The sequence below is a fragment of the Watersipora subatra genome, chromosome 1, assembly GCF_963576615.1.
Source record: "Watersipora subatra chromosome 1, tzWatSuba1.1, whole genome shotgun sequence".
NCBI classification, from domain to species: domain Eukaryota; kingdom Metazoa; phylum Bryozoa; class Gymnolaemata; order Cheilostomatida; family Watersiporidae; genus Watersipora; species Watersipora subatra.
The window spans coordinates 23,789,443-23,815,960 of NC_088708.1; the positions used below are offsets into that span (position 1 = coordinate 23,789,443).

Sequence of the window (26,518 nt, forward strand, 5' to 3'; positions counted from 1 at the left end):
TACTCGACAGCAAGGCCTGCTCTAGACCGAGTGATATGATAACCAATGAACGTGAGCGTTGATGAATACTGTATATATATTCCTGTACTGTAAATTCTTGCTTCTCTTTTTGTTAGTATTCAGAGCAAGCATAACTAAAAATCTATCACCAATATTAGGTGTATTCAGCAGAAAAGTTATTAGGTATATTCAGCAGAAAAGTTTGTACTTTGAAAAAGTTGTAGCTTTTTTTTTAATTTAAAAGCGGCAAGATGGTTTGGAAACAAATGATTTTATAGTAACTTTTAGCTTGTCTTACAGGCGGTGTGAATACAGCAGTCTGAATTTTACAACGACGGTTACGGAATGGAAAACCTTGTTTTAATGTGGAGAAGTTTTCCCATGGCATCATTTATAATTGTTCATCACACTTATGCCTAAGCAGCAGTGCAGGTCAAAGACAGGCCCAAGTTATTGAGGTTGTAGCTATGTAGCTGACTATCCAGTCAACCAATAAAAAAGGTTTAATACTACTTAATACTAATGCTATAATTTTTATCTATCCAATGAACTTGTAGAACATTACTTTAAATAGTCTACTGTTTGCCATAAAAACAGTTTCTACAGCCAAATGTAATATTTCATACATTGTTATCATTCCCTAAATTTCAGTTACGAATTCAAGTGTATTATATACTGCTATCAAGCAATATAAAATATTATATTGCTATTACGAAACATAATATATTGCTGTTACAGTATATTATATTGCTATTACAATATAATATATTGTTATAACAATATATTATACTGCTATTACAATATATAATACATTGCTACAACAATATATTATTACAATATATATATATTATATTGTTATAATAATATATTATATAGCTATATTATTGCTATAGCACTATATTATATTGTCATTACAATATGTAATATATTATATTGCTATAACAACATATTATATTGCTATTACAATACAATACGTGTATTACATTGCTGTTACAATATATGAAAAGTTAGCAAAGATTACTGTTTTTGTTATCAAACTTACTTGACAACTACAAAAACAACTCACACATTCCATTTTTAGATGTTATGAAAATATGAAAAACTCCCATCATTTAGATATACACTTATATGTATCATTACATAATAGGTAGCCTGAGGCATAAATTCAAATATAACAAATGTATTAGTATTATAGCACAAAGTTAATAATATTCATGTGTTATGCCTCCTTTAATACCAGCTGCAATAATGGCAATGAATAGTGACAATATATTAGCCAATAAAACAATGAGCAAAGCTACAGTATAAAAAGAATTATTTTCAATATTTCCTAATAGATCTAAATGCTGAACATTGGTGATTCACACAGCATGTCTGTAGAGTGCTGTTAGTCGAACAAGTACGCGGAAGTGCCCTGAAAAAATAAAAGTACACCAGCTCTAGCAAATTCCTCAGCATGTCATATTTTCAAGCACACCGCATGCATGAAGTAAACCGTGGGTTGGGCATGATACAGTTGTGGTCACACATCTGATGCATGATCATCTCAGACAGGACTCTTTCGCAACTGGCAGCTGGCGAGTATCACGGCATGTGCACTGCAAAAGCATGCAGGTGTCAACCATCACACAAATGACACCGGGCTAATCAATCACGATTTCCTCTTCCCAATTTCTTGTTGCTACAATTGACAAGTCATTGCTCAGCAACCAACTTTGAGTTTGGTTATTTATGGTAAGATATAGTAAATATTTAAACTCCAATTTTACTACAAACTGGTAGTGGACACTGCAGAAAAGTTCAGCGCAAGGCAAACAGCTGCTTGCATGAAATGTTGATAGTAGCAACTGAGGCAAAAGGAAGATATAAAGGAACTCATCTGAACATATTGATGACAAATAGCTCTTCGCTAGCACTACACTTACCCGGGTAGTTATTCACGGTGTGCATGAGAGAATCTTATTGGTCGCAATGGTCAGGAGTCATGAAGTGTAAGTTTTTAGGAGATAAGTGCGGCCCTGGGGTAGCCGAAGTTTGGCCGAGCATATCATCTGAAAAGGTTTCGTTGGAAGCAAAATGGTGGAGATCAGCAGCAATTCCTGGTATGCCGCTTGTCTTTGTGATCTGCTGCAAAAGTGCCTTTCCTTCCTCTCGGGTCTGCAACGAATGCATCGTAAACATTCGTGCTAACCTTTCCAAGGTGTAATCATTTTCACCATTACTAATGCTTCTGGAAAACTACATTACCAAAAGATGTAAATTCACAACGGTCCATTTAATGTCAAGTGATTGTGGTGATATAATGAATAGTTAACACCTATGAATTTATATTTAGACAACACTATTATTATTCTTGGCTTATGCCACCATTAATACGTTCTTTGCACCTGTATTTTCGTTAGCACCGCAGCCACACTTCGACAGATAAAATTAACGTTTTCTCATACTATTTGATTCATATGTCGAAGGCACCATACTTTGGAGCAAATATTCTTTTAAAAATACATTTAATTTGGTTTAATTCATTTCAAAGCCAATTAATTTGCAAATCCAATGGGAACACTTTAGAAGAGCATAATCATTATCTATTATTATTATTAATTACTATTAATTATAATTATTAAGCCTACAGCTTGTATTATTATTATTGTTATATTTTTTCTAAACAAAATCAACTCATTCAAAAACAGGGTGTTGTTAAAACCACTCGCTAATAGGTAATATAAGGTTTCCAACAACCGCTATGTTTTGTGTAAACAGCTGCAAATATCCAATAGCAGTCAATTAAGCATAGTCAATATGATGTTGCTTCCTTGCGTCGAGCTGCAAATCATTTCTACATTCCTTGAATCATAACTACATTTTGCCCTTTCTACCATGCTGAGCCTTGCTAACAATAGATAGTGTATATAGGGGCTGGTCCCACAGACGAGTGCGTTACACCCAGCATACCGGTGTTAGTGCACACTCGGAATGCTTCAGTCACAACTCATTGGCTGGCTAACTTTGTTAATGTATGAGTGCAATTTTGCATTATAACGGTTACTGGAAATTATAAGCCTGCCCTTCCAACAAGAATTTTTAAATTTCATAAAAAAATGCTGCAAATAAACCTGAATGTATAACTTTATTATCAGTTTAGTAACACAGTAAGATGTTTCTTATCGTTAGTGAAAACATCATTATGATCAGACACCAGCCTTTATAGTCACCACTTCAGTGAACGATGTACCAAGTACCTGAGTAACGCTGTCAAAAGGCAGTTCCCTACTGAATATACACACCTCTAAGTAATTTATACACTTTTGTGCTGCAATGTAAGCCTCTTCATGGTTCTTGATTCTCAGATTATAGTTAGCGAGGAACTTGTAAGCGTGTGCCATATCCTTCGGGTTACTCACCTGTAACAAATCAAACAGTGAAGAATAAAAATATTTCAGAAGGATGGGGTAGGATATAGAAAAGACAGAGGTGTAAGGTAAACATGCCCTGAGAACTACCATGATGCCACATTTAATTATCAAATCCTTTAACATCTTCCCTAAACTGTTCCATTTAGCAACTGAGACTTGGTTCCTCATCTGGTTCAATTTCAAGCATAGATAAAAAAAACTTTGAAGCTGGCCTTCAATGCCAACTCTTGTGTGACAAGCTTCCATTGCATGCATCTAAAACCATTTTATCACAAGTGACCTAGTTTATCAGTCAATGACCAAGTGTCAACAATAATGAACCAATCACAGAGAGAATTATGGAAATGAAGCGTACCCCAGACTGCGTAGAGTCGAGCACGAACTTGGTGTATGCTGCAGCTGCATTCTCATCCTCCTTCAGCGCTTCATGCAACCTGCGACATTCCCTCATGGCATTAATATATCTGCCTAACATTGTCACATCTTTGTTACCAATAATCGTTAACTGCAGTTATATAAAACCTGTTATATTGGGTGCTTTTGGAATAGCTCTCCAAAGGAACCAGTCTTGGACAATTGGTCTGACGACAATTGGCCCAATTTCAATTGGTCCACAACAAATTCGTCTAAAATCAACTCGTCTAATGGTATGGTTGATCCAACAACATGATTGGTCTACAATCAACTCGTTCAAATATAGGTATACAATTGATCTATTTACCATTAAAAATAGTTTGCGCCAAAATGGTGTCTCTTGTGTGGGAAACTGAGCTATCCTAGAGAGAAAAGGAAAAGCTTGCTGCAAATGGCGATCTGTTTACTAATCGTCACTAAACCAAATGATATATGGGACGAATCAGTTTTAGACTGAATGTCTCTGGATGAATTGGTCTATGAGACCAATCATACCAAATCCCCAAGAAACACATGATAATATATCGAACACCGATGCATATCCATTAACATAGAGTTGTCCTCGATACACAATTATCAATGATATGCGATCAACAAGATAATTTTTCTGCCAAATAAAATATGACTTATAAATATGGAGGAACGAAAAAACATTTTAGTATTTATTGAACACACTTGTTACACAAGCATTAATAATTTGCAACAAACTCGAGTTACTATTTTCATGATGCTACTGCCAAGAAAGCTCATTGCAAATAACCAGCATGATCCTTCTCAAAACTGTGAGGGTGAAGCAATCGGAACACAACGCCGTCTACGCATACGTTATCCGTGTAGAGATTGTCAAAGCATTTTGGGCATTTATTAACTTACCTTGTTTTCTACGAGAATACAATCTGGAATAGTAATCAATATTTTGCAGTCAAACCTGCCATCTTTAAATTACCTCTGGAGCACTCAAACCGCCAGAATTCGTATTATACCCGAAAAGCATCCAAACTGAAAACCAGTGCTTCTTTCACAGTTTAACCTTGACATCTATAATTACTTACTTGGCTAAATGAGTTAATGCAATTCCCTCAGGGTCGCCAATCATGTGCGCCTTCCAAAAGCAGATCTTTGCCTCCTGCGGTTTGTTGAGGAGTTTATAGGCAAATCCGACGGCCATGAGCATGCGTGAGTCATTAGGTCTGAGTTTGAGGGCCTGCTGGTAGTAGTAGAGGGAGTAGTGATTCATCTTGAGTATCTCGTGTGTCTGTCCGAGTCCGTACCAAGCACGGAAGTCCCGAGAGTCCACTTCTGCAATAGTCATGCATAGATTCACTATTCTGTGCGATTAAGATATTCAGGGTAGTGTATGGTTGTAATAAAATTAACCTGATGGTTGTCTGATAGTGCAAACAACTTCATTTGTTAAAAATGAAGTTGTCTGCACTATCAGAACAATTACCGATGGTGTTTGTGTATAGGTCTCTATGGGAAGCACAAGTGTCATATCATGAATTTAGCAAATTCTATCCCGAACGTCAGTGAAAGCTTTGGATGCATAAATAACAGAACCTCGGCTTTTAAAATTAATTTTCATGACAAAATGTTTGAATAGCTAAATTTACACTCAATTAATACATTCAGTTGAGTTGAATAGATTGAACGGCTTCTATGCAAGTAAAACTGGTTGTTTTTATGATTTGCTGTTTGCAAAAATAAAACAATGAATAACACAAGAAATGAGTAACACACAAAATTTTCCATAAATACAACACTTAGAGAACTAGTCCTAAAATCAAGCGTAGCATGAAGCCTAAAATATTTGTAGCAAAAGGCTTTCACCATTTAGACCAAATGAATTTTTAAATTCCTTTTCATGCATTCCCCTGATTAAGAAAACATGAATGAAGGATGAGTTTATGCTTTCAAGGTCAGAAAAACAGTTTTTAAACAAGCATATAAAAAGTTGTCTTTTTCTTTATCATTGCTGTGAAACAAAGTTATTAGAGAAGACAACTCCCCAAAATATACTCATACAACTTAAAGTACATGTACATTGTAGGAGTACATGTAATGATTTTATAAAGTTCGGTTTTTATAGAAAGAACAAATTTTTGCCTTTAGCAGATTTTTCTCTCACAGTGACACGGTCCTTTACAAATATAAACCAAAAAATAAGTAACTAATTGTAGATATAATGTCTTATATCTTATATATTAGTTTTATATACACTGTATATAATACTAATATTATATAGTATATTAGTCTTTGTCAGCCATAAAACAGCAATGTTATGCAGCAAAGTCAAACAGCAACATACCAGTTGTTGGGTGTGTAGAAATATAAACATTTATTCATCCATTTAGAACCTAACAATGTACCTGCTGCTATATTTCTAGCATTTCATCTGCTATTCATCTGCTATTAGCAATAGGAAATACAAGCAGGTTATTTTACTTGAAGTACAAATTTCATCGCAATTTGAGCACATAGCAAATAGGCAACTCCTACAAGTAAACTGTAGAAAAACAACTCCTTAAGAAAATCTTACCACAATTTTAACCCATGATTTTTTACTTGTCTATGAGATTTTAATTCTGCAGATAACGTTTTTATTAGTAAAATTTCTTGCAAACTCGAGTAAGCCTTCAGTAGACACCTTCAAAATGAAGAATATTACTAAATTGCTAATTTCCGAAATATATGTAGTAATAGTTTTCTGCCAAGGAATAAATTAGAATTTCTCTAAAGCAAAATGGCTTCTTTTAGCAGCTTATAATCCTAGCAAAAAGCTACATATCACTGAAGTTCCATTGCTTAAACTTTCCATATGGATTGCCAGAAAAATCTTCAAACTTGGTCAACAAGTTGAAAACTTATTAATATAGTTGATACAAGACTAATATATACAGTAAAACTCGACATGCGAAGTTAATCTGTTAGTTGAAATTATTGTGATGTACAAATATTCTTAAAAGAACACATAGCAGTCTGTTTAATTCATTTCTGAGCTAAAGAAAAAATAAACTATAAACCAATGAATACTTCAAATAATTAAATACATCATGAAAACAAATATATTGTATAAAACTATGTAAATATAAAATCCAAAATTACCCATAAAACCAAATTGCAAATGTAATAATTAAGAAAAAGCGTTAACTTTTTGCCTTTAAAACATTCTAAGAAATCTGTAGGCTTGGCCTCACGTTTGGGGGTAGAATGAATGATAAACACTAACTTAGATTAACTAAATTAAATTATGAATTGTTGACTATTTTTAGGTTTTATTTTTAATTTCTATCATTGATTGTACTTTTACTTAAAAGATTGCAATATTTTAAAAAGACTTGAACATTCTATGTTAGAAACTACTTTATTGTCAAAACAATAAAATACATGTGTACATGTTATTTGCAAAAATTTCACATCGAAATATGTAAGTCGAAGTTGGTATATGGGATGATGACTTCAGGTCAGCTTAAGTAACCTACATTGAGTGTGTCGTTGGGTAACTTTCCACATGCAATAGCGTTAATACACAACCATAAAATGCTGAGTACAAAGGTCAAAGATGTATAGTGTGATATGAATGAATATCTCTGACCCCAATTGAAGCACAGGGAAATTGGTTTTTTTTTAAATAACAGTACTACCTAGATTACTGTAATCTATACAAATCTTTCTGAATGCAGACTTGCTCGCTGCTCACTCCACACCATGTCATATCAAGGAAACACGGCCATTTCAAGTGATGAATACGCACCGAGAGCCTGTCTGTAGGCCTGTATTGCAGCACTCTGGTTGTTCATCTCCATATATTCATGTCCCATCAGGGTCCAAGCCGATATAAACTTGGGATCAAGCTTGAGGGCTCGCTGAAAGTAACGGGCAGCATGTTCGTGCTGCTCACGAATGCTGTAGTAGTTCCCTAAAATGGTTGATCAGCTTTAGTAACTTTGTAATAAATAAGGAAGATTGTAGGCAGCATGGGTGCAGCTAGCTTACCAACTAAGAAATAAATGGTAATTCTGGTAAATATATTTGAATCACAATCTCTGTGAGCAACTAACAGAACAGCCTTGGTAAGCATGAGATAATGACCTAAGAAAGGTAACAGCATTGACCTTGGTGCCAGTGTTTTATTTATAGTACATGGTAAAAGATGATACCCTGACAGCAGCGCAGAAAAGCCCATTAGGTCTGAGTACAAAGATAACTCGAGCGGTAGATCACTATTAACGTATAGTAGTACTCTAGTTCATAATAGCTAATCGATAAACAGCTTAAAGGCTCTTTACCCGGTCACCTTCATTGGAACTTTATAGTCAATTTTTGGCACTGGGACACTAAGCACTGTTCTCAGAGGAAAAAAGTTTGCAAAAAATGTTGGGAAATGAAATAAAATCAACTGCAACTTTTATAACATTTCCAGTAACCTTCTTCTACAAGAGGTGTTTTTTCGAGAAAGGAAATGAGAAAAGACAGAGTGTAAACAATACGATTGTTAGCTGTCGACACATCCAGCTCAGAGCTGACATGGCAGAAAATGAATGAATGATGGCAGTCAAGCTGGATAACAAGCAGATTTTGCAATGCTTACAACATACGAACAGCTTTTAAAATTCCTTTCAAATTTTTAAACATTTACATTTTTGTATTAAAATGTTTAAAAACAAATCAGTCAATAAATTGGAATACCTTTAACATGATTAAATTTCAACAGAATTACATAAAATTAAACATCCATTTTTATTTGGTTAACAGTAACTTATAGTTAGTCTAACTCAGATGTAGTTTGAGATTTATGAGAACATGGCACTTTCTAGAGCATCAATTGAACGGATAGCATTATGCAAAACCTTTTCCGGATCCACAAGCTATGTTTTGCAGTTTTACATTTTGCACAAGCCGTGATACAACCGCAATGCATTTTATTTTAGTATGTGGTGTATCTATGTCATTGTAATGATTGCCAATAACGTATCATATAAAAAAAGGTTGTAATGCACCAGGATTACGTTAGCATGCGTCAGGCATTTCCGTCTTGCAGCTAAATGTTAAACGTCAAGTGTTAAACTGCATCGTCCGCAGTTGATCAGTTTACATTGCATCTATATTGTTGTTTACAATAACTAACCAACGCTTAATAATCAGCGGTAACTGCATTTAATTCTGCATAAAATTGATTTTTGTCAGAGGCTGCTTTGTTGTATGTATGAGAGTTAGTAGTGGAGTTTATGTATTTTCCTCATTTTATGTAAGTTCCTCATGGAAAGCCGCAGCGCAGGTGCATAACAACTGAGAATTATTGACGTTATACATGTAGTTATACATGTAGTTATACATGTAGTTGCGTAGAAAACTATCTAATCAGTTACTTAAACAAATTTAGGGTTGCAAGTGCAGGATGACACCTACGAACACACACCTCATGGTAACTTTGGTCAGCCATAAAAACATACGTTTCAATTGCTGACTCTTGTATGAAGGTACAAATTGTTAAACAATGTGAATTATGTTTCTTAGAGTAATGAGTACCAGAGACAATGATACCACGAGACATTGTTTTCGGCAAAATCAAAGCAGCACTACAGCTGATCCTTCAGTCATTAGTAATGCAGGTACCCGGGCGATGTTGAATTGAGATTAAAAAGCTCACATACCTATAACACAACAAGTCTCGGCTCTGTATTTGTCAATGGCAATACATTTTGCGGCCAAATCTGCAAGATCCTCTCTCATCTCCTGTAACCAGAGACGGGCAACATCAAATATGTCTGAATCAGCAAAACGTGAATTATAGTAGGTATATTATCATCATCTCTAGAGAGAAGTAGAACATGAATTATAGTAGGTATATTATCATCATCTCTAGAGAGAGGTAGAACATGAATTATAGTAGGTATATTATCATCATCTCTAGAGAGAGGTAGAACATGAATTATAGTAGGTATATTATCATCATCTCTAGAGAGAGGTAGAACATGAATTATAGTAGGTATATTATCATCATCTCTAGAGAGAGGTAGAACATGAATTATAGTAGGTATATTATTATCATCTCTAGAGAGAAGTAGAACATGAACTATAGTAGGTATATTATCATCATCTCTAGAGAGAAGTAGAACATGAATTATAGTAGGTATATTATCATCATCTCTAGAGAGAAGTAGAACATGAATTATAGTAGGAATATTATCATCATCTCTAGAGAGAGGTAGAACATGAACTATAGTAGGTATATTATCATCATCTCTAGAGAGAAGTAGAACATGAATTATAGTAGGAATATTATCATCATCTCTAGAGAGAGGTAGAACATGAACTATAGTAGGTATATTATCATCATCTCTAGAGAGAAGTAGAACATGAATTATAGTAGGTATATTATCATCATCTCTAGAGAGAAGTAGAACATGAATTATAGTAGGTATATTATTATCATCTCTAGAGAGAAGTAGAACATGAATTATAGTAGGTATATTATCATCATCTCTAGAGAGAAGTAGAACATGAATTATAGTAGGTATATTATCATCATCTCTAGAGAGAGGTAGAACATGAATTATAGTAGGTATATTATCATCATCTCTAGAGAGAAGTAGAACATGAATTATAGTAGGAATATTATCATCATCTCTAGAGAGAGGTAGAACATGAACTATAGTAGGTATATTATCATCATCTCTAGAGAGAAGTAGAACATGAATTATAGTAGGTATATTATCATCATCTCTAGAGAGAAATAGAACATGAATTATAGTAGGTATATTATCATCATCTCTAGAGAGAAATAGAACATGAATTATAGTAGGTATATTATCATCATCTCTAGAGAGAAGTAGAACATGAATTATAGTAGGTATATTATTATCATCTCTAGAGAGAAGTAGAACATGAATTATAGTAGGTATATTATCATCATCTCTAGAGAGAAGTAGAACATGAATTATAGTAGGTATATTATCATCATCTCTAGAGAGAAGTAGAACATGAATTATAGTAGGTATATTATCATCATCTCTAGAGAGAAGTAGAACATGAATTATAGTAGGTATATTATCATCATCTCTAGAGAGAAGTAGAACATGAATTATAGTAGGTATATTATCATCATCTCTAGAGAGAGGTAGAACATGAATTATAGCAGGTATATTATCATCATCTCTAGAGACTGATGGCACTTCTATAACAATCTATATAGATAAATCTCAGTGTTTGTCTGTGATTCGGTCTGTCCAGCTATAGCTATTAAAATCTAGGAATGAAAAGCTCGCATCGTGCTGGATTTGGACTCAGGAAGATTCCACCCACATGTTTGTAAACCAATCGTCTAACTACAAGTCTACGAAGGCTTTTATGATTCGATCGCTCTCACTATATACTGTATACCCTTTTTCTCGACTTCACATGATAAAAAACGTATTAATTGATAAATTGCGCCTACGGGTTACGATGTCCCTATTATGAAATATTTTTTGCCTAACTCTATAAAACACGATGATTTTTCGTCCTTACCATACTAGGGCGAATTTGCTTTCCCGCCATACAATATCAACAAAGATTTATCTGGAATTTACATTTTGGCGATTTGTGTACTGATTATATACATTGTTAAGAAATATGCGTTGCTCGCCATCTCAGCTCAGCTTTATCCGTTATGGTAAAAATGAATTTCGCAAACAGATAAGTGATAAAATCTTAGTTACAAGTTTGAAGTTTACTAAAATAAATACTAAAACTTGCTTTAAGTATGTGTTTAGTAAGCTAAACTTATTTAAGTTAGACTCAGCATTTATTTTACACGCCTGTTTCAAAGGATAAAACTCTGCACGATTCGTTCCGCACGCAGTACATTGTAAATTGTAATGTAACATTTTTTTGCAGATCATAACCACAAAATGCACTAAAGTTATCGTAGATAACCATAGTTACTAAGGTTAAAATATTGTTTTGCTACTATTTTTCAATGACGACTTTGATGATTTTTACCAGGTGTTTGTATTAGATATATACTATGGGTTTCTATATCACTCTATACGATATTTTCGCCCTATGATGCCAACACTGAAACGAACTAAAATCATAAAACTGTATACGCAATAATTCTTTTATTGCAATCGTAGCAAAACAGACTATATTTAGTCATTACTTGCTAGTGATTTCACATTTACATTTAAACACCTTTACGGGTCTATTTTTCTTCCAAATTTATTTCACCAAGACACTTTTTCATTAAATGAAAGTTAAAAGTTACAGCTGTTTGGAAAAGTTTGAAAACCTTTACAGTTGTTTTATTTTTTCTCTTAATTCATTTGGACTGCACAAGAACTTTTCTCATGATATGAAGCTCAAAAGTTAGAATGGTAGCTGTTGTTATATGTTAAATAAAATAAATTTTCTGTCCAAATACTTTTTTATTACCCGGGCAACGCCGGACATTCACCTAGCTAACACATATTTAGAAAAGTTAGTACCCATGTATCTATGCACGAAGGAATATAATTAGGGATAAAAATGAAAGCTAGGAGACCTTAATATAAAGCACATTTGAGTAGGTATCCATATTGTCCAGTCGGTACGGGTCCTTCTTCCTGAGATCAACAAAACAGTCCTTTGCCATGTCGACATCTATAACACGTGTACACAATAGTCATACCTTTTCACCAAAGTTATAGTAAGCATAGCATCACTGCAGAAAAATTGATCACCATGCCAAATGAACACTCCTACCACTCTCTTAACACAAAGATATGTTCAAATAGGAAATGCTAGATAAACCATATCTGTTTATCATATTACTACATAGTATGAATCAAGGCACTAAATTCTTTACCTATGTAGTATGTAAAGTACACCTACACCCGTATGCATGCAATGCAGGACTACTGGTGTATGGACATATTTTATGTAATGTATGTGATGTATAATGCACAACTGGCGTGAGTACATGTTATACGGATGTAGTATGCTATGCAGAGCTATACACAAATGTAAATCAAGATAAAACACATACAGTGGAACCTCGGTTCTCGAACGCTTTGGTCCTCGACCAACTCGGTTTTCGACCAAAAAATTTGAGATTTGTTCGTCTCGGATCTCGACCATAAATTCGGTTCTCGACCAAATCGGAGCATGCGCATTTGAATTAACCATTCGGAACAGCTCCGGAAACAGCATGTTTATGTTTAACGACGTTGTTATGAGCCACTTTCGAAAGGTTCTCAAACAAATGGGGGAAGTTTCGCGTCATAAATTCTTTACAAAAGGAGCCATCAGGGAGAGCGTCGCCTCCACCGAAGAGATTTTCTAGGGACGCAACTCTTCCAGTCGAGTTACCCTAAAATGTTTTGGAGAAGGATTCTTCTTCAAAGATGTGAAGTAAACGTGCCATTGCTGTTTCTATTTTCTTTTTCACACGATTTTTGATGTAACTGATCTGTTGCATTTATTTGCTGTTTCATTATCAATTTCTGAGGTTTTTAGTATTGTATCATAAACTTTAATATTTTCAATGTTTTAAGAGCAAAGCATACGAAATGTTTACTTTTTGTTTTCTTTTTTCATCATCATAAATAGAAAATCTTTTATTAAGATTAAACACGATTTATATCTACCCATTTTTATTTATAGTATGCAATATACAGTACAGTTTATGGCGTAAAATGTTAAAAAATACTTTACCGAAGTTGTTAAATCAACTTGGAACGGATTAAAATTTACATGCATTAATTTCTAATGGGAAAACTTGTTTCGGATCTCGAACAACTTGGTTTTCAAACAACTTTCTGAAACGGATTGTGGTTGAGAACCGAAGTTCCACTGTACCTGCATATATACACACATCATTATGGTACATATGGCACATCTACACATTTTACGCACTACATATTGTTACACATCGCTACACATCTACTTGCAGTACAAACAATTTTTTCAACATTTTCTAAATTGCACATTTTAAAGACCAAGTAGAGGTCATTATTGCAAGATGCAATCTGTTCATATGTACTTTACATGAAGTGTAACATCCAACAGAAAGCCAATAAAAGAGATGATTCTAGAGAAATACACCATGTGCACTCTGGTACAAAATCATTAAGGATTGTTTCTATATTGTCTATCTGTTAAGACTGCGAACCTTAGAAACTTTTGCTACCGCCATACAATCACCAGTCATTGTTAGTTCCTGATGCTGGTACATAATCCGCAAGTATAAGCACTTACTCTTTGTGTTGTCATATGCAACAGCCAGCTGGCCAATCACATAGCTGCTCTCGCCGAAGCCATTCTCTAGTAGGTGTGAATAAATGGAAGCGGAGTAGTCACCGAGCTGTAGGTCAAGGTAAGTGTGAGCGAGAAAGAAATTCTTCATCCAATGGTCAGGAAGTTGCAGCTTGGACAACTACGCAGACAACATTGTGAGGGGTTAAAGTTTTTAAATAACACATATTTTGGCATAACCACGTATTTGTAGGCTTTTAACACAGCTTTTGAAATTTAAGTGTTTGCACATGGCAGCGCAAATTTGAAACCATCGCAGTAAATAGTGTTTTAATCTGTCTTGCATTAAAAGATGTGGTGCAGCAGCCAGTTCCACACATTTTATCACAAACTATGGAAAACAGGCAACCTTATTACAACCAAGAGTAAATTTCTTATAAAACAATTTATAATCACACGGCATACTTGATGAAAAATATGGGCGCTGGCCAACAATAAACCCAAAGTCTTTCGGTTATAGTTATGCAGCCAACTACTTACACAACTAACTAAAAATCTAATACTACGGGCAATGCATTCCTACCACACCATCTTCTTTAGCCTTAGACTTTCGGAAAACTTCCATAAACATAAACAAATATTCGTTACGAAAACAAATCCTAATATTAATCTGTTATTATCACACCTAATGTTTCAGGTATCCAATGCTACAGATTTATGACTATTGCAAGCCACTCCATCAATCATCAATCTCCATCAAGTACTATCATATTGCTATTGCCATAGAGCTATGCCAAGTACTATCATATTGCTATTGCCATAGAGCTATGCCAAGTACTATCATATTGCTATTGCCATAGAGCTATGCCAAGTACTATCATATTGCTATTGCCATAGAGCTATGCCAAGTACTATCATATTGCTATTGCCATAGAGCTATGCCAAGTACTATCATATTGCTATTGCCATAGAGCTATGACAAGTACTATCATATTGCTATTGCCATAGAGCTATGCCAAGTACTATCATATTGCTATTGCCATAGAGCTATGCCAAGTACTATCATATTGCTATTGCCATAGAGCTATGCCAAGTACTATCATATTGCTATTGCCATAGAGCAAAAATCAACAAATTTTAATATCACTTAAACATGGATTTTACTTTTCTCAAAATTGTTTAAATGTTGCAAAAATTAACCCACACAAAATCTGTTATTGATAGGAAGCTAGTTTTAAAGTTTTTCACAACATACTGATATTAAAGTACTACATAGGCAGCAGCAGAGACATGTAGGTGAAAACACTTGAATGCACCAATTAAGTAACAGCAACCTGAGAAAAACAAGTCTAAAAATCAAGGAAGTTATTGCGGAAAAACGTGTATAAAATTCTCACAGCTCCTTTAAAAATAACAATACTCAACAAGTTTCCTAAAGGTTGACTTGCAACAATATTTACATTACAGTTATTTGGTATCAAGTGTGTTGTAAGTGCAAAATATGTGGAAATGTAATTACAAGCTCTTAAAAGCTCAAAAACAAACAATTAATTGCAGCCATCACAAAAACGGCCGCAGGTTGGAATCCATCTCAAAACGGTTCAAATGTGATGCAGTTGAACACGATGTGCTTCTGTTTACCCTTTCATACAACCTCATTTGTCGAAATATTTTCACAAATATACTTCACGCATTTAATAAAACCATGTCTATTGTTCTTATGCGTCTATTTCATCATCATTGTAATGCTGTCACTTTGAGCACTGATATCTCAAAACCTACCCTAAAAATCAGCTCAATTTTTTATCCTTAGCTCGAGGGAGTGCATATCATTCTCTGATAAACATGACGAGCCCGTTGATCACCTGTAATGGTTAGAACTGCAGAAATGTTGGTGCAGAAATTACTGCAGAAATTGTTGGTGCTATTTGGCAGAAAATATGGGTCACATGATTAGATTACGACTAGATAATTAGACCTAGATGAAACGAAACTGTAAAGTAGCGAGCATCTATATTTAATAAGGGCTTTGCGGTAGAACCCTAAGTGTTTGTCATAAACTAGTACTATGAGACGTTTTATATTGAGCCTTTTATTGCCCTTTCAGTTCACGCGATAACATCACCTGTCAAAACAATAACCACGTCGAGTTGGATACATCATCAAAATAAGAGATTCCAACCTATGGCCATTTTTTAACAGTTCGTTTATGAGCTTTTAAGAGCTTGTAATCACATTTCCACATATTTTGCACCTACAACACAACAGAGTAAGACATGGTAAATCTTTTCAAACCAAATACCTGTAATGTGAATTTTGTTGCAAGTCAACCTTTAAGCTTATTTGTTTTTCTAAATGCAATGAAACTGCCTGTACCTAAATTTTTGAAAGTCTTATATATCTATAAATAAATGGACCTAAGCCTATGCTTACTTCATTACGGTCATCGATCATAGAAGCCAGCTCATACCAAGCACTCCACAGACAGGGCTCTAAGGCTATAGCTTTCAGAAATGATGATTGCGCTTCTTCCATGTAACCACTTTTTTTCAACACGATTCCATATCTGATAATGAATAAATGCAACAGGTTAATATGGTCTATATCCCAGGTGCCCAAATGGAGGCCCGCGGGCCTGATCCGGCCCTCCAGCTGTTTTTATCAGGCCCCCCAGCTGTTGTAATTTTTTTTAATGTTTTGAAAATTTTAAAGAGTTTGTTTGGCCATGTATTATTGTTATTGTATCAGTAGTAATTATTACCGTACTTTTCGGACTATTAATCGCACCTCTATATTGGCCACATCTGCTTTATTTAAAAAAAACGGTAATAAAACAATACATAGGTCGCACCTTTTGTATATGCCGCAGAACTTATGACGGTGCTTTCAACACAGCAGCAACTTTGCTCGTTAAAACAGAACAGTGCCGTTAGGCACTGTTTCGTATTAACCGACGTTTTTAACCCAGTGCCTAACGGAACAGTACTGCAGTAGGCAAAGTTTCGTTTTTTATTTCACCGCTAAAGGCGCATTAACCACAGAAGCCATTTAATGCGCCCTATCAGCGAAAAAAAAAACTGCAGAATAGCCGCAGCCTCTAAATCAGCCGCATGGCTCAAAACATCACAAAAACGTAGCGGCTAATAGTCCAACAGGTACGGTAGTTATCTGAAATCACCTGACCGGCATTATCGGCAATACTAAAGTTTAGTTTTGCGTTAGTGTGGGGGATTTCTCAGCATAAATTGTTTGATTGTATGACTAATGACTTTAAAAAATAATTCGTAAGCAATCATGGCTCAGAGATTGGTAGACAGAGAAAACCGACGTTTTAATCCAAACTGGACTACACAATTCTTTTTTCATGAAGTAAAAGGGAAACCTATGTTTGATATGCAATAATTCAGTCGCTATAAACAAGGTAGCAAATATCAAAAGGCATTACACTCAAAACCATCCTGACTATGACAGAAGATTTCCTCCAGGGACAGCTAGGAGACAGGAACAGCTTGATAGATTAACAAGGCCGGCTAATGGATAAATGGCTATGATGAGGGGAGCTACAAGCTTGCAACAAAGAGCAGCTACTGCTGGTTATGAGGTTTGTTATAAAATTGCCAAGGCAATGGCTCCATACAGCCACGGTGAACTGATCAAAGAATGCATGGTTTCAGCCGTTCAAGCGCTCTACCCCGAAAAGCTAGATATTCAGCAAGCTGTTCAGTCAGTACCGCTATCTAGAAATACGTGTGTCCGACGGATAGAAGCTATTGCCAATCATGTGACTGAAGGTGTCATATATAACTTGAACAGTTGTAAATCATTTTCAGTTGCAGTAGATCATGGTTGGCTCGGTTTAAACCAATGGTTTAAACCGAGCGGTTTAAACCAGCCGAAAAAAATCGGTTTTTGTGGTTTTTTCATTTAAAAAAAAAACATAATATTTTAAGCTCGTAGTGGTTTATGTGCGATATAAATGCAATTATATGTAATTATCAGCTGTGAAAGTTTACGTACTTAGGACACATTAGTAAATTGATGGCAGAGCTCAAGTTAAAACTACATGAAATCCTAGCACAACAATAAATTAGTGAATTTCATTTTCAATTGCTTTTATCAAGTGATATAATGACCTCTTTAATGATGAAATAGAAAAACCATGTGAAATATACTAATTCAATCATCGTCTCTAATAATGAATGAATACTTTCTCAAGTCTGGCCAGTGAGAAAAAATTACTTCTACTTGGAAATTAAAACAATAAAATCCTTTTGGGCAAAAGCTTTAAGTTTGCAAACCAATATTTAATTTATTGGGCACAAGCCAAAGTAGTTGGATTGTTAGAATTCCGTTTATCAAGATTTTTGTGTTTTTAAAAGTTAATGTTGTGTTTCAAATTTCCTATACGCCTCGCACACATGATTCCATTTGACAGTTTTTCACTCGAACTGCAAAAGGCAAAGGTTCTAAGGCAAAATGTAATAGGTGTGCTGTTGTAACGCGAGGTCACGCAGATAGGCTTAAATTTCACGTAGCAAAATGTCAAGCTGACAACACCAACTTAGACAGAGAAGCTAGTATCCAGGTGATAGAAGTTGAGTCATCTGCCACTGCTCCAAACACTAGCAATGCATCTGCATTATGCTCTGCTCTACACTACCACACGACTAATCACTTGGATTAAAATTTCCACTCATACATAGAACTGTATGTAAAATATTTACTTTATGCCATAAGATTTCTGCTCTGTATTTCATCGATCATGTTTGATTAAAGACTCATTCCGAAATTTACATATGTTTTCTTTCTTTTTTCCCATAACAACTCCCACAGTACCATCTTTAACATATGATTCCACATATGTATGTTCAGTACTCAATCATGCAGCTATAGTAAGTGATGCTAATTAGACTTAAAATTGCAAAAACAATAATAAAATTATAAAAACCGGTTTAAACCATAAAAACTGGTTTAAACCAAAAAAACCTGGTTTTTTCATAAAAACCTGGTTTTTTCATAAAAACCGTGGTTTTTTCCAACCCTGCAATAGATGAGAGTACTGACATAAATGATGTTGCTCAGCTGAGTTTGTTTGTTCGGTATTATCTCAACAAGTTTAGTGAGGACCTTGCAGTAGTTATTCTACTGACAAAACGTACGACTGGAGAAAATATATATCAGGCATTCAAGGCTTGCATGGGCTCCCATAAAGTGTCAATACATAAGATAATTTTTGTAGCAATAGATGGTACCCCGGCTATGGTGGGTGTATATTCTGGTTTTACTAATTGCCTGAAAGAAAACAATCCTCAGATGATTGCATTTCATTGTATCATACACGAAAGCATTCTCTGTGCACAACTAAAAGATGAATATGGAAGTCTTATGCTGAACATAATGAAACTAATAAACTTTCTCAGATCAAAATCATCTCTACGACACCACCAGCTTAGAAAACTCCGGCAGGAGTCAGATTCTCAGTATGATGAATTGTTAGTACACAACAATGTCAGGTTAGTACCATACTGCTATCTTCGAATTATATTTGACATACTTATTTTCATTACATTATGATGAGGTAAAAAAGCTCAGCAAAGTTGTGAATATTGTCAATTATTTTTTAATATACAATGTACTTTAATGTATATTTGCAGATGACTGAGTAAGGGTAGAGCTTTGCAAAGAGTATGGACTGTAAGACAGCATATTGAGCAGTTTCTTAGTGAGATTGGAGGAGATGCAGCAGAACGATTTTTAGAGATTCTCAGATCGGAGCATTCACTGAGAGACATGGCTTTTCTGACAGACATTTTGGCTCATCTGAATGACCTAAATTTGAAATTGCAGGGTTAAGGTCGTAATGTGGTAGAACTCTGGCAGGCAGTAACATCCTTTAAAGACAAACTCCACTGTTTTTACGAGGACATAAACCACTTTCCAATCATCAGATAATTTGTGAATGGTCGTGATGATGTCGTGGACCTTACAGCAGCACGCGCTTTTCTCATTGATGTTTCTTCAGAAATGGAGCATCGCTTTGCTGCCTTCGATAGTATCAATGACATTATTGAGCTGGTTGCGTGCCCGTTTCAGGCACATCAGCTTTGGAAAGCCCAAGTTGATAATTTTCCTCATGTTCAGAGAGGTGTGGCAGAATTAAAGCTGTGTGATTTAAAGGCAGATATACTGGCTAAAGCTTAATTTGCTGAGCAAACTATTGGAGGGTTCTGAATGCAACCTGCTGTACAGAAGAAGTATCCTAAGCTATGCAATATGGCAGTGCACTTACTTTCTTTGGTACAACCTGCTTGGGTGAATCAATGTTTTCAAAGCTGACATTTATAAAAAAGTAGGTATCCGAGTGTACTGACAGAGGAACATACTCAACAGCTCTTAGCTGTAGCAGTAACCAAAGATAAACCAGATATTGCAGCAATAGCTGCAAAGCAAACTTGCTTCCATGTGTCTCATTAACATTACAGATACTTCTTCTGCACAGTAGATTTTTGTTGAGAATAAACCTACATATGTTATTATGTTACACCTTGTTACTTTCATGTTTATGTTCATGTATATATGTTTACTTACACATTACTTAAAATACACATACATTTACATATATACAGCTGTATTCAAGTCTGGCCCTCCTGATAAGGCCTGGTTACCTGTTTGGCCCTCCAGCAAATGTATTTGGGCACCCCTGGTCTATATGAACAACACCGTGGATAGATTACAGGAATCAGCGTGCCTTATTGATCTGGAATTTATCAATGCAACATGTACAGCACGGCCTGACACCACAAATATTTAAGTAGCTTGCCCATGTACAAATACCCCTGACATGGTAGTATGACTCACATGTAAAGTAGATATTATGACTCACATGTAAAGCAGATAGTATGACTCACATGTAAAGTAGATAGTATGACTCACATGTAAAGTAGACAGTACGACTCACATGTAAAGCAGATAGTACGACTCACATATAAAGCAGGTGGTATGACTCACATGTAAAGTAGACAGTATGAATCACATGTAAAGCAGATAGCATGACTCACATTAAAGTAGATAGTATGACTCACATGTAAAACGGATAGTACGACTCACATGTAAAGCGGATAGTATGACTAGCGTGTAAAGTAGATAGTACGACTCATGTGTAAAGTAGATGGTATGACTCGCGTGTAAAGTAGATAGTATGCGTGACATATAAAGTAGATAATATGACTCACATGTAAAGTAGATATGCATCCAGCTCACCCTCCTTTTGCTTATCAGTGAGATCACTGCACAACTCTACCAGATGCTCCCTATCCTCCTCGCTGCTCTGCTTGCCTTCTGTAACATTCTCATGAGTAAGGATTTAGGTAACTCTCTGATAAAGCAGAGAATCTAGAAATTTACTACGAGCCTACTATACATTGTGGTACACCAATATATTAGACGAAAATAGTAGCATGTTTAACACAGCAATTATAGAACAATATGTTAGATAAGAAAATTTGCAATATAATAAATATCATGATTGGAATAAAAATTATATCTTTGCCTGCCCATACGTATTTCCTATGACTACAGGCAACTGTGTTAATATCATTATAATGACAATATTAAACTAACAGCTCATGACTACCTGTTTCACTCACAAGACAATCTGGTGTATTTACAGAAGGTCAACAAGTTGGGACAAAATGCGCCATCACTATGACATATTATCAAAGTTTACTTGATATAAAATTTTTTTTAGCATTTATTTACGGGGCTTAGAATAAATGTAAATTTAAATTGATGCAAACCCGCCTAAAGATATTGTGTCTATTGCAAACCCCGATGCAAAACTCCAGAAGTATGCGAGCCAGCCTGTCTGAAAAATGGACAGAAAGCACACATTCTCTTAATCTTTGTTAGTACAGCTCCATGCATGCCGTCCATATATGGCACTTATCCTAATAGAGTAGATGTAGTCTAAACAGAAAATTGACATTCTTTAAAAAAGTCTTGTAAAACTGTGATAATATTATTGACACTAAAACTGTGATTTAATATTCTTGATGTAATCAGTATATCACTTGATCAGTCTTAGCAAACAACTCCGTGCACAGATCAAACCGTGCCAGACAAAGAGTGTGAAGGTTCTATTGAAACATAGTCAGCGGATACATTAGCTTTAACAAATGGCAGGTTCACACCAGAGACTTTGTTCAAGTTGTGATCAAACAATTTAGCTATAAGAAAACTAAAGTTTCAAGTAAACTGAAATTAGGTGATTATATGTAAGAGACAGCTGCATAATATGGTGCACGCGAAATTATTTCCCCTGAACATGATTGTAAGGGATGTTTAAAAAATTACAGCATTCCCAAGGGAGGTTAGTGGTTATACAAACCTTTTTAATATAACAAATATTTTATGCATCAACAAAATGGTCTGAAAATTACTTTTATTTAGTTAGAACAGCTTATAAAAAAGCGCTATCTCTTGTTCATGACTATTATGAGTGACTCATCACAGTAAGCATGACTATGAGTGACTCACCACAGTAAGCATGACTATTCTGAATGACTCACCATAGTAAGCATGACTATCATGAGTGACTCACCACAGTAATCATGACTATTATGAGTGATTCACCACAGTACGCACCACTATTATGAGTGACTCATCACAGTAAGCATGACTATGAGTGACTCACCACAGTAAGCCCTAGTATTTATTATAGACTGACCAAAAAAGAGCTCTTTCTGAGCCGTGGAACTCTCCCCAGCCATGTATTTACAGTAGTAGTGCAGAAACTGTAAGGGCTTTGACTGAGCATCAAGGGTCAGATGCTCAGCTCTCCGATATTCTTTGAGATGGTAGTAGGACATGGCCACTGCATGCTTCGTGCGCTCTTCTCTCCGTAACTAGTGAAAGAAAAACAGCTTGTGTGACAACATGAACTCAGTTGTATAATAAGACTTTAAACTCACATGCATGCAAGTACGTATTAGGTTTTCCTTGATCCAATGAATAAAATTAGCTTTAGGCAAAGTTTTACTGCTTTGGTTCACCAATACTGACATAAATTATCTTAGAGCAGTATTTCAATTTGAGTATGAACATTATAGTTTTAGTTAGTCCCATGGTATTCTACACAAAAACGCTGTAAATAAAATTTGTGTACTAAAATAAAGAGAAACTGGAGGATGAAGGTCCACTCTTTACTGTTTTTTTGATTGGCCTGTATTAGCGGTACTCTTCATGGATTGAGTACTGGTACCAGGGTTTATCACTGATTGGTACATTGCACTAAAGTGGATCTCTGGTTGGTGTGCAATATCAATATTATTCTTCGATTGTTTTATTAGACCAAAAATAATCTGACAACACTCTTCTCTGATTGGTGTAGGAGATTGTTTATTGGTGAGCATCTGGCTTGTTAGCTAATCGTACAATTACAAAACAATGTTTGAATTTATTGGTCAATCCCACATCCGAGAGAACTACGTGCTTTGATGTTTACAATAACTTGTGATTAGTGAAAAGAATAATTTATTGGACTGTTGAAGTCATCAATTCTGGCTCCTGAGTACAGGTGCAAGCTCAATCGAGACAGACAAAAAATGCAATGATGATTAAACAGAAATACATGTAGTTTGATTAGAAACTACAGCAAGTGTTTGTTGGTACAAACTGTAAGGTAATCGTTAAGATATACTCGTGTACATACACTTGAAGATGCTGACAGTTCACAGCAGTCATCATCAACCAGTTCCTGTTTAGTTTTTTGAAATTGAGCTTCTAAAGACATTGCAAGTTCAGAGAGCCTACAATATAACAGCTAGGTTAAACATACATTATATGCAGGGGTGAGAGTAAAATTAAGAGTCTATGTCAATAACTACTCGAAGCTGTGCTTTATGTAGTAAACATAGATTTTGGAGCGTTAGTGAAAACTATCAACTAATTATGAACCTGCACTATTTAGCTTCAATGATCCCGGTGTGAGTGTCACCAAAACTATAAACAACTTGTTAGCAAGTGATGGTGAGAATATCTTTTATAGTATCACACTAAAACTTTAGGGAGTTATTGCATAGCCTAAAATTGGTGTGGAATCCAGAAGCACACAAAACCGTCAAGTTAGCACCAGTCCTAAATATTTTGGTCCTTTAAAAATACTCATGGCAACTTAGAGCAAAAATGTTTAACGACCCAAAACAAGTAGGCCTATTAACGATTTTTACATAGGTAATTTTTACAGGTGAATAATGCAGATATGTAGCGCATGGTATTTAGATTTTTGGAACAATTATTTTGAAGCATTTTGCAGTTCTAGATGTTTGTTACTATCGTAATAATTTTCACAAATATAATAATTCCAATTTCATTTCCACAAAGTGAGTTTATTGAACTCCTCTTTTATAATCTCTGGCCATTATTATCCCTTTATACATCTATCTAATTATCTCAAAATCTGATTAGCTTTTTCAACTTTGAAGCCAAAAAAGTAAAACGCTTACATGTCCTGCTTAAAATAGCTGTCTGTTATTTACCTTCTAATGAATATCTTGCAAGTTTATTAGATTTTTGTATACCTAGCAAAGTTTTATAAACAATAAAAAAAGACAAAGCATTAAAGATTTTCATTGACTGTTAATATAAATATTACTAAAGGTTTTATTTGAAAGTTTTAAGAAGTTTTTTAAAGATTTCATTTTGAAACTGAAGATTAAACTTGAAGCTATTCGGAGTCATATGCTAAAAAATATTGAGTAAACCACATATTTTTGAAAAGATTTCAAATAGTTTGAATGGAAATTAATGGATATCTGCACAAAGTATTAAGAGACAGGCTAGCTTTCAAATCCAGTAAATGATGCAAAAAACAACACAGTGGATGCCGTAGGGAGATGCCGTTGTAACATTACTAGGAGCATTTTGAAACTGGAAAAAATAACAAGAATCGTTGGAGCCCAGATATTTTCTTCAAACATATTAAAAACTTGAAATTTGCTACCACAAACTTTTTTTAATAAAATTATTTAAAAGCTATTAGCCAGCTTTACTGAGGATGAGTTTCGTACAGCTTCAGGAGATAGGGCTAATTTTTCCTGCAAAAGTGGCACTGTATTACTCTTAAAATAAAGAATGTATAACTGCAATACGCGAAACATTAATACCATTTGCTTGTATACACCAGTCCTCGAATATTCGCATCATTGTACGCCGTTAAGGCTTCCTTGCGAATCTTTTTAAGATCAGCAACACTAAACTTAGTCAAATTGTCCGCCATGGCAATCTATTCAATTAGCCAGCGATTTAGAAGAACGCCTAAACGAGATTCGCTACTCTAACGACCCTGTCAATTTACTTATCTTCTTAGTGGGATCTGAAGCTGATCAGCGAGCGGAGTATAACCGATTCGTCCGAATGCCAAACCAGCAAGAAAACTTCTACGCTAATATTATATCTAGCATCTGCTGATATACAAATTAGCTAATATCGATATTGCGTCACCTGCTTCAATTATTAATACTAGATTAATATTTTTATAAGCGAAATTTCTCCAACAATGTAAAAATATACAAGTTCATCGTTATGTTAGTTGCGATGCTTAAACTAATGTCCTGGTGTAGCCAAGCTAAAAACAACCTAGCATGGTAAAAAAGTAATGCCCACGAACACTTTTTTTGCAGATTTAAGCAGTTATTAGAAAATATGTTAACCTGGTTACTACATGCTTATGTCTACTTGTCACAACAAGCCTGGGCCAAACCAATGATATACAGCCTCCCTGTATATGGGGGGGGGGGGGCGGGAGGGGAGGGCGGTTGTGTATCATTGGCCAAACCAACATAACACAGCATTGATAAGTAGGGGATTGCTAAAAGTTACTTTTAGTCTGTGTTATTATTCTAAGCTCAGACGCAGTAATAATAGCTGCTTTGCACTTTTTGGTAGTTCTGTTTCTAAAGTAACATTTAACTAATTTATAGTAGACAGCTGCTACAGTAGTTGTGATGCTTGTGTGATGTTGTGATGTCACATAGATTTGATGGCCATCTAGGTTATCATTCTTTAAAAAACACTCTTAATGCTGGTTTGCCTACAAGTTTCTGCTGTTTTCAACATTATCAAAAGCATGGCATTTGACACAGTAGTGCTGGGACAAAATGTTTAGACATGTTTTTCTCATATGAGCTTGTTGATTGGTTATATACTTAGAATAAAGAAATTGAAATTTTGTTTAGGATATTTGTGAGCAGTTATGCTTGTTCATTGGTTGTTTTTCTCAATGAATAAACTAGACGCATGAAGCAATTATACGGAAAAAAGCTCAATTTTGGATAATAGAGCATCTAATAGAAAAAAAAACACAAATCAAGCCCATAATATTTAAAACAAAACAGGTCTATTGAGCACCTCGAAAGGAACATTACAGGTAGTAAACTTTTGCTCGCTTGCTACTACCATTTTCATTGGGCATATAAATA

General features: G+C 35.0%; 1 protein-coding gene across 2 annotated transcripts; it reads right to left on the bottom strand.

Annotated features, from left to right (window-relative positions):
- Nucleotides 1-992: 992 nt before the first annotated feature.
- Nucleotides 993-25,341, bottom strand: LOC137400392 (cell division cycle protein 23 homolog). 2 transcript variants are annotated; one of them, XM_068086727.1, is made up of 14 exons: nucleotides 25,205-25,341; nucleotides 23,752-23,848; nucleotides 22,768-22,945; nucleotides 21,275-21,380; nucleotides 16,476-16,608; nucleotides 14,046-14,223; nucleotides 12,352-12,449; nucleotides 9,482-9,563; nucleotides 7,582-7,746; nucleotides 4,880-5,126; nucleotides 3,769-3,847; nucleotides 3,285-3,401; nucleotides 1,926-2,157; nucleotides 993-1,598 (listed from the first exon to the last, which is right to left on the bottom strand). In XM_068086727.1, the coding sequence occupies exons 1-13, from the start codon at nucleotides 25,315-25,317 to the stop codon at nucleotides 1,960-1,962; spliced, it is 1,791 nt and encodes a 596-aa protein (XP_067942828.1). In that variant the 5' UTR covers nucleotides 25,318-25,341; the 3' UTR covers nucleotides 993-1,598; nucleotides 1,926-1,959. The 2 variants fall into 2 exon arrangements, with proteins under 2 accessions (XP_067942828.1, XP_067942824.1); XM_068086723.1 differs by having other exon boundaries at nucleotides 993-1,681.
- Between the last annotated feature and the right edge of the window lie 1,177 nt (nucleotides 25,342-26,518).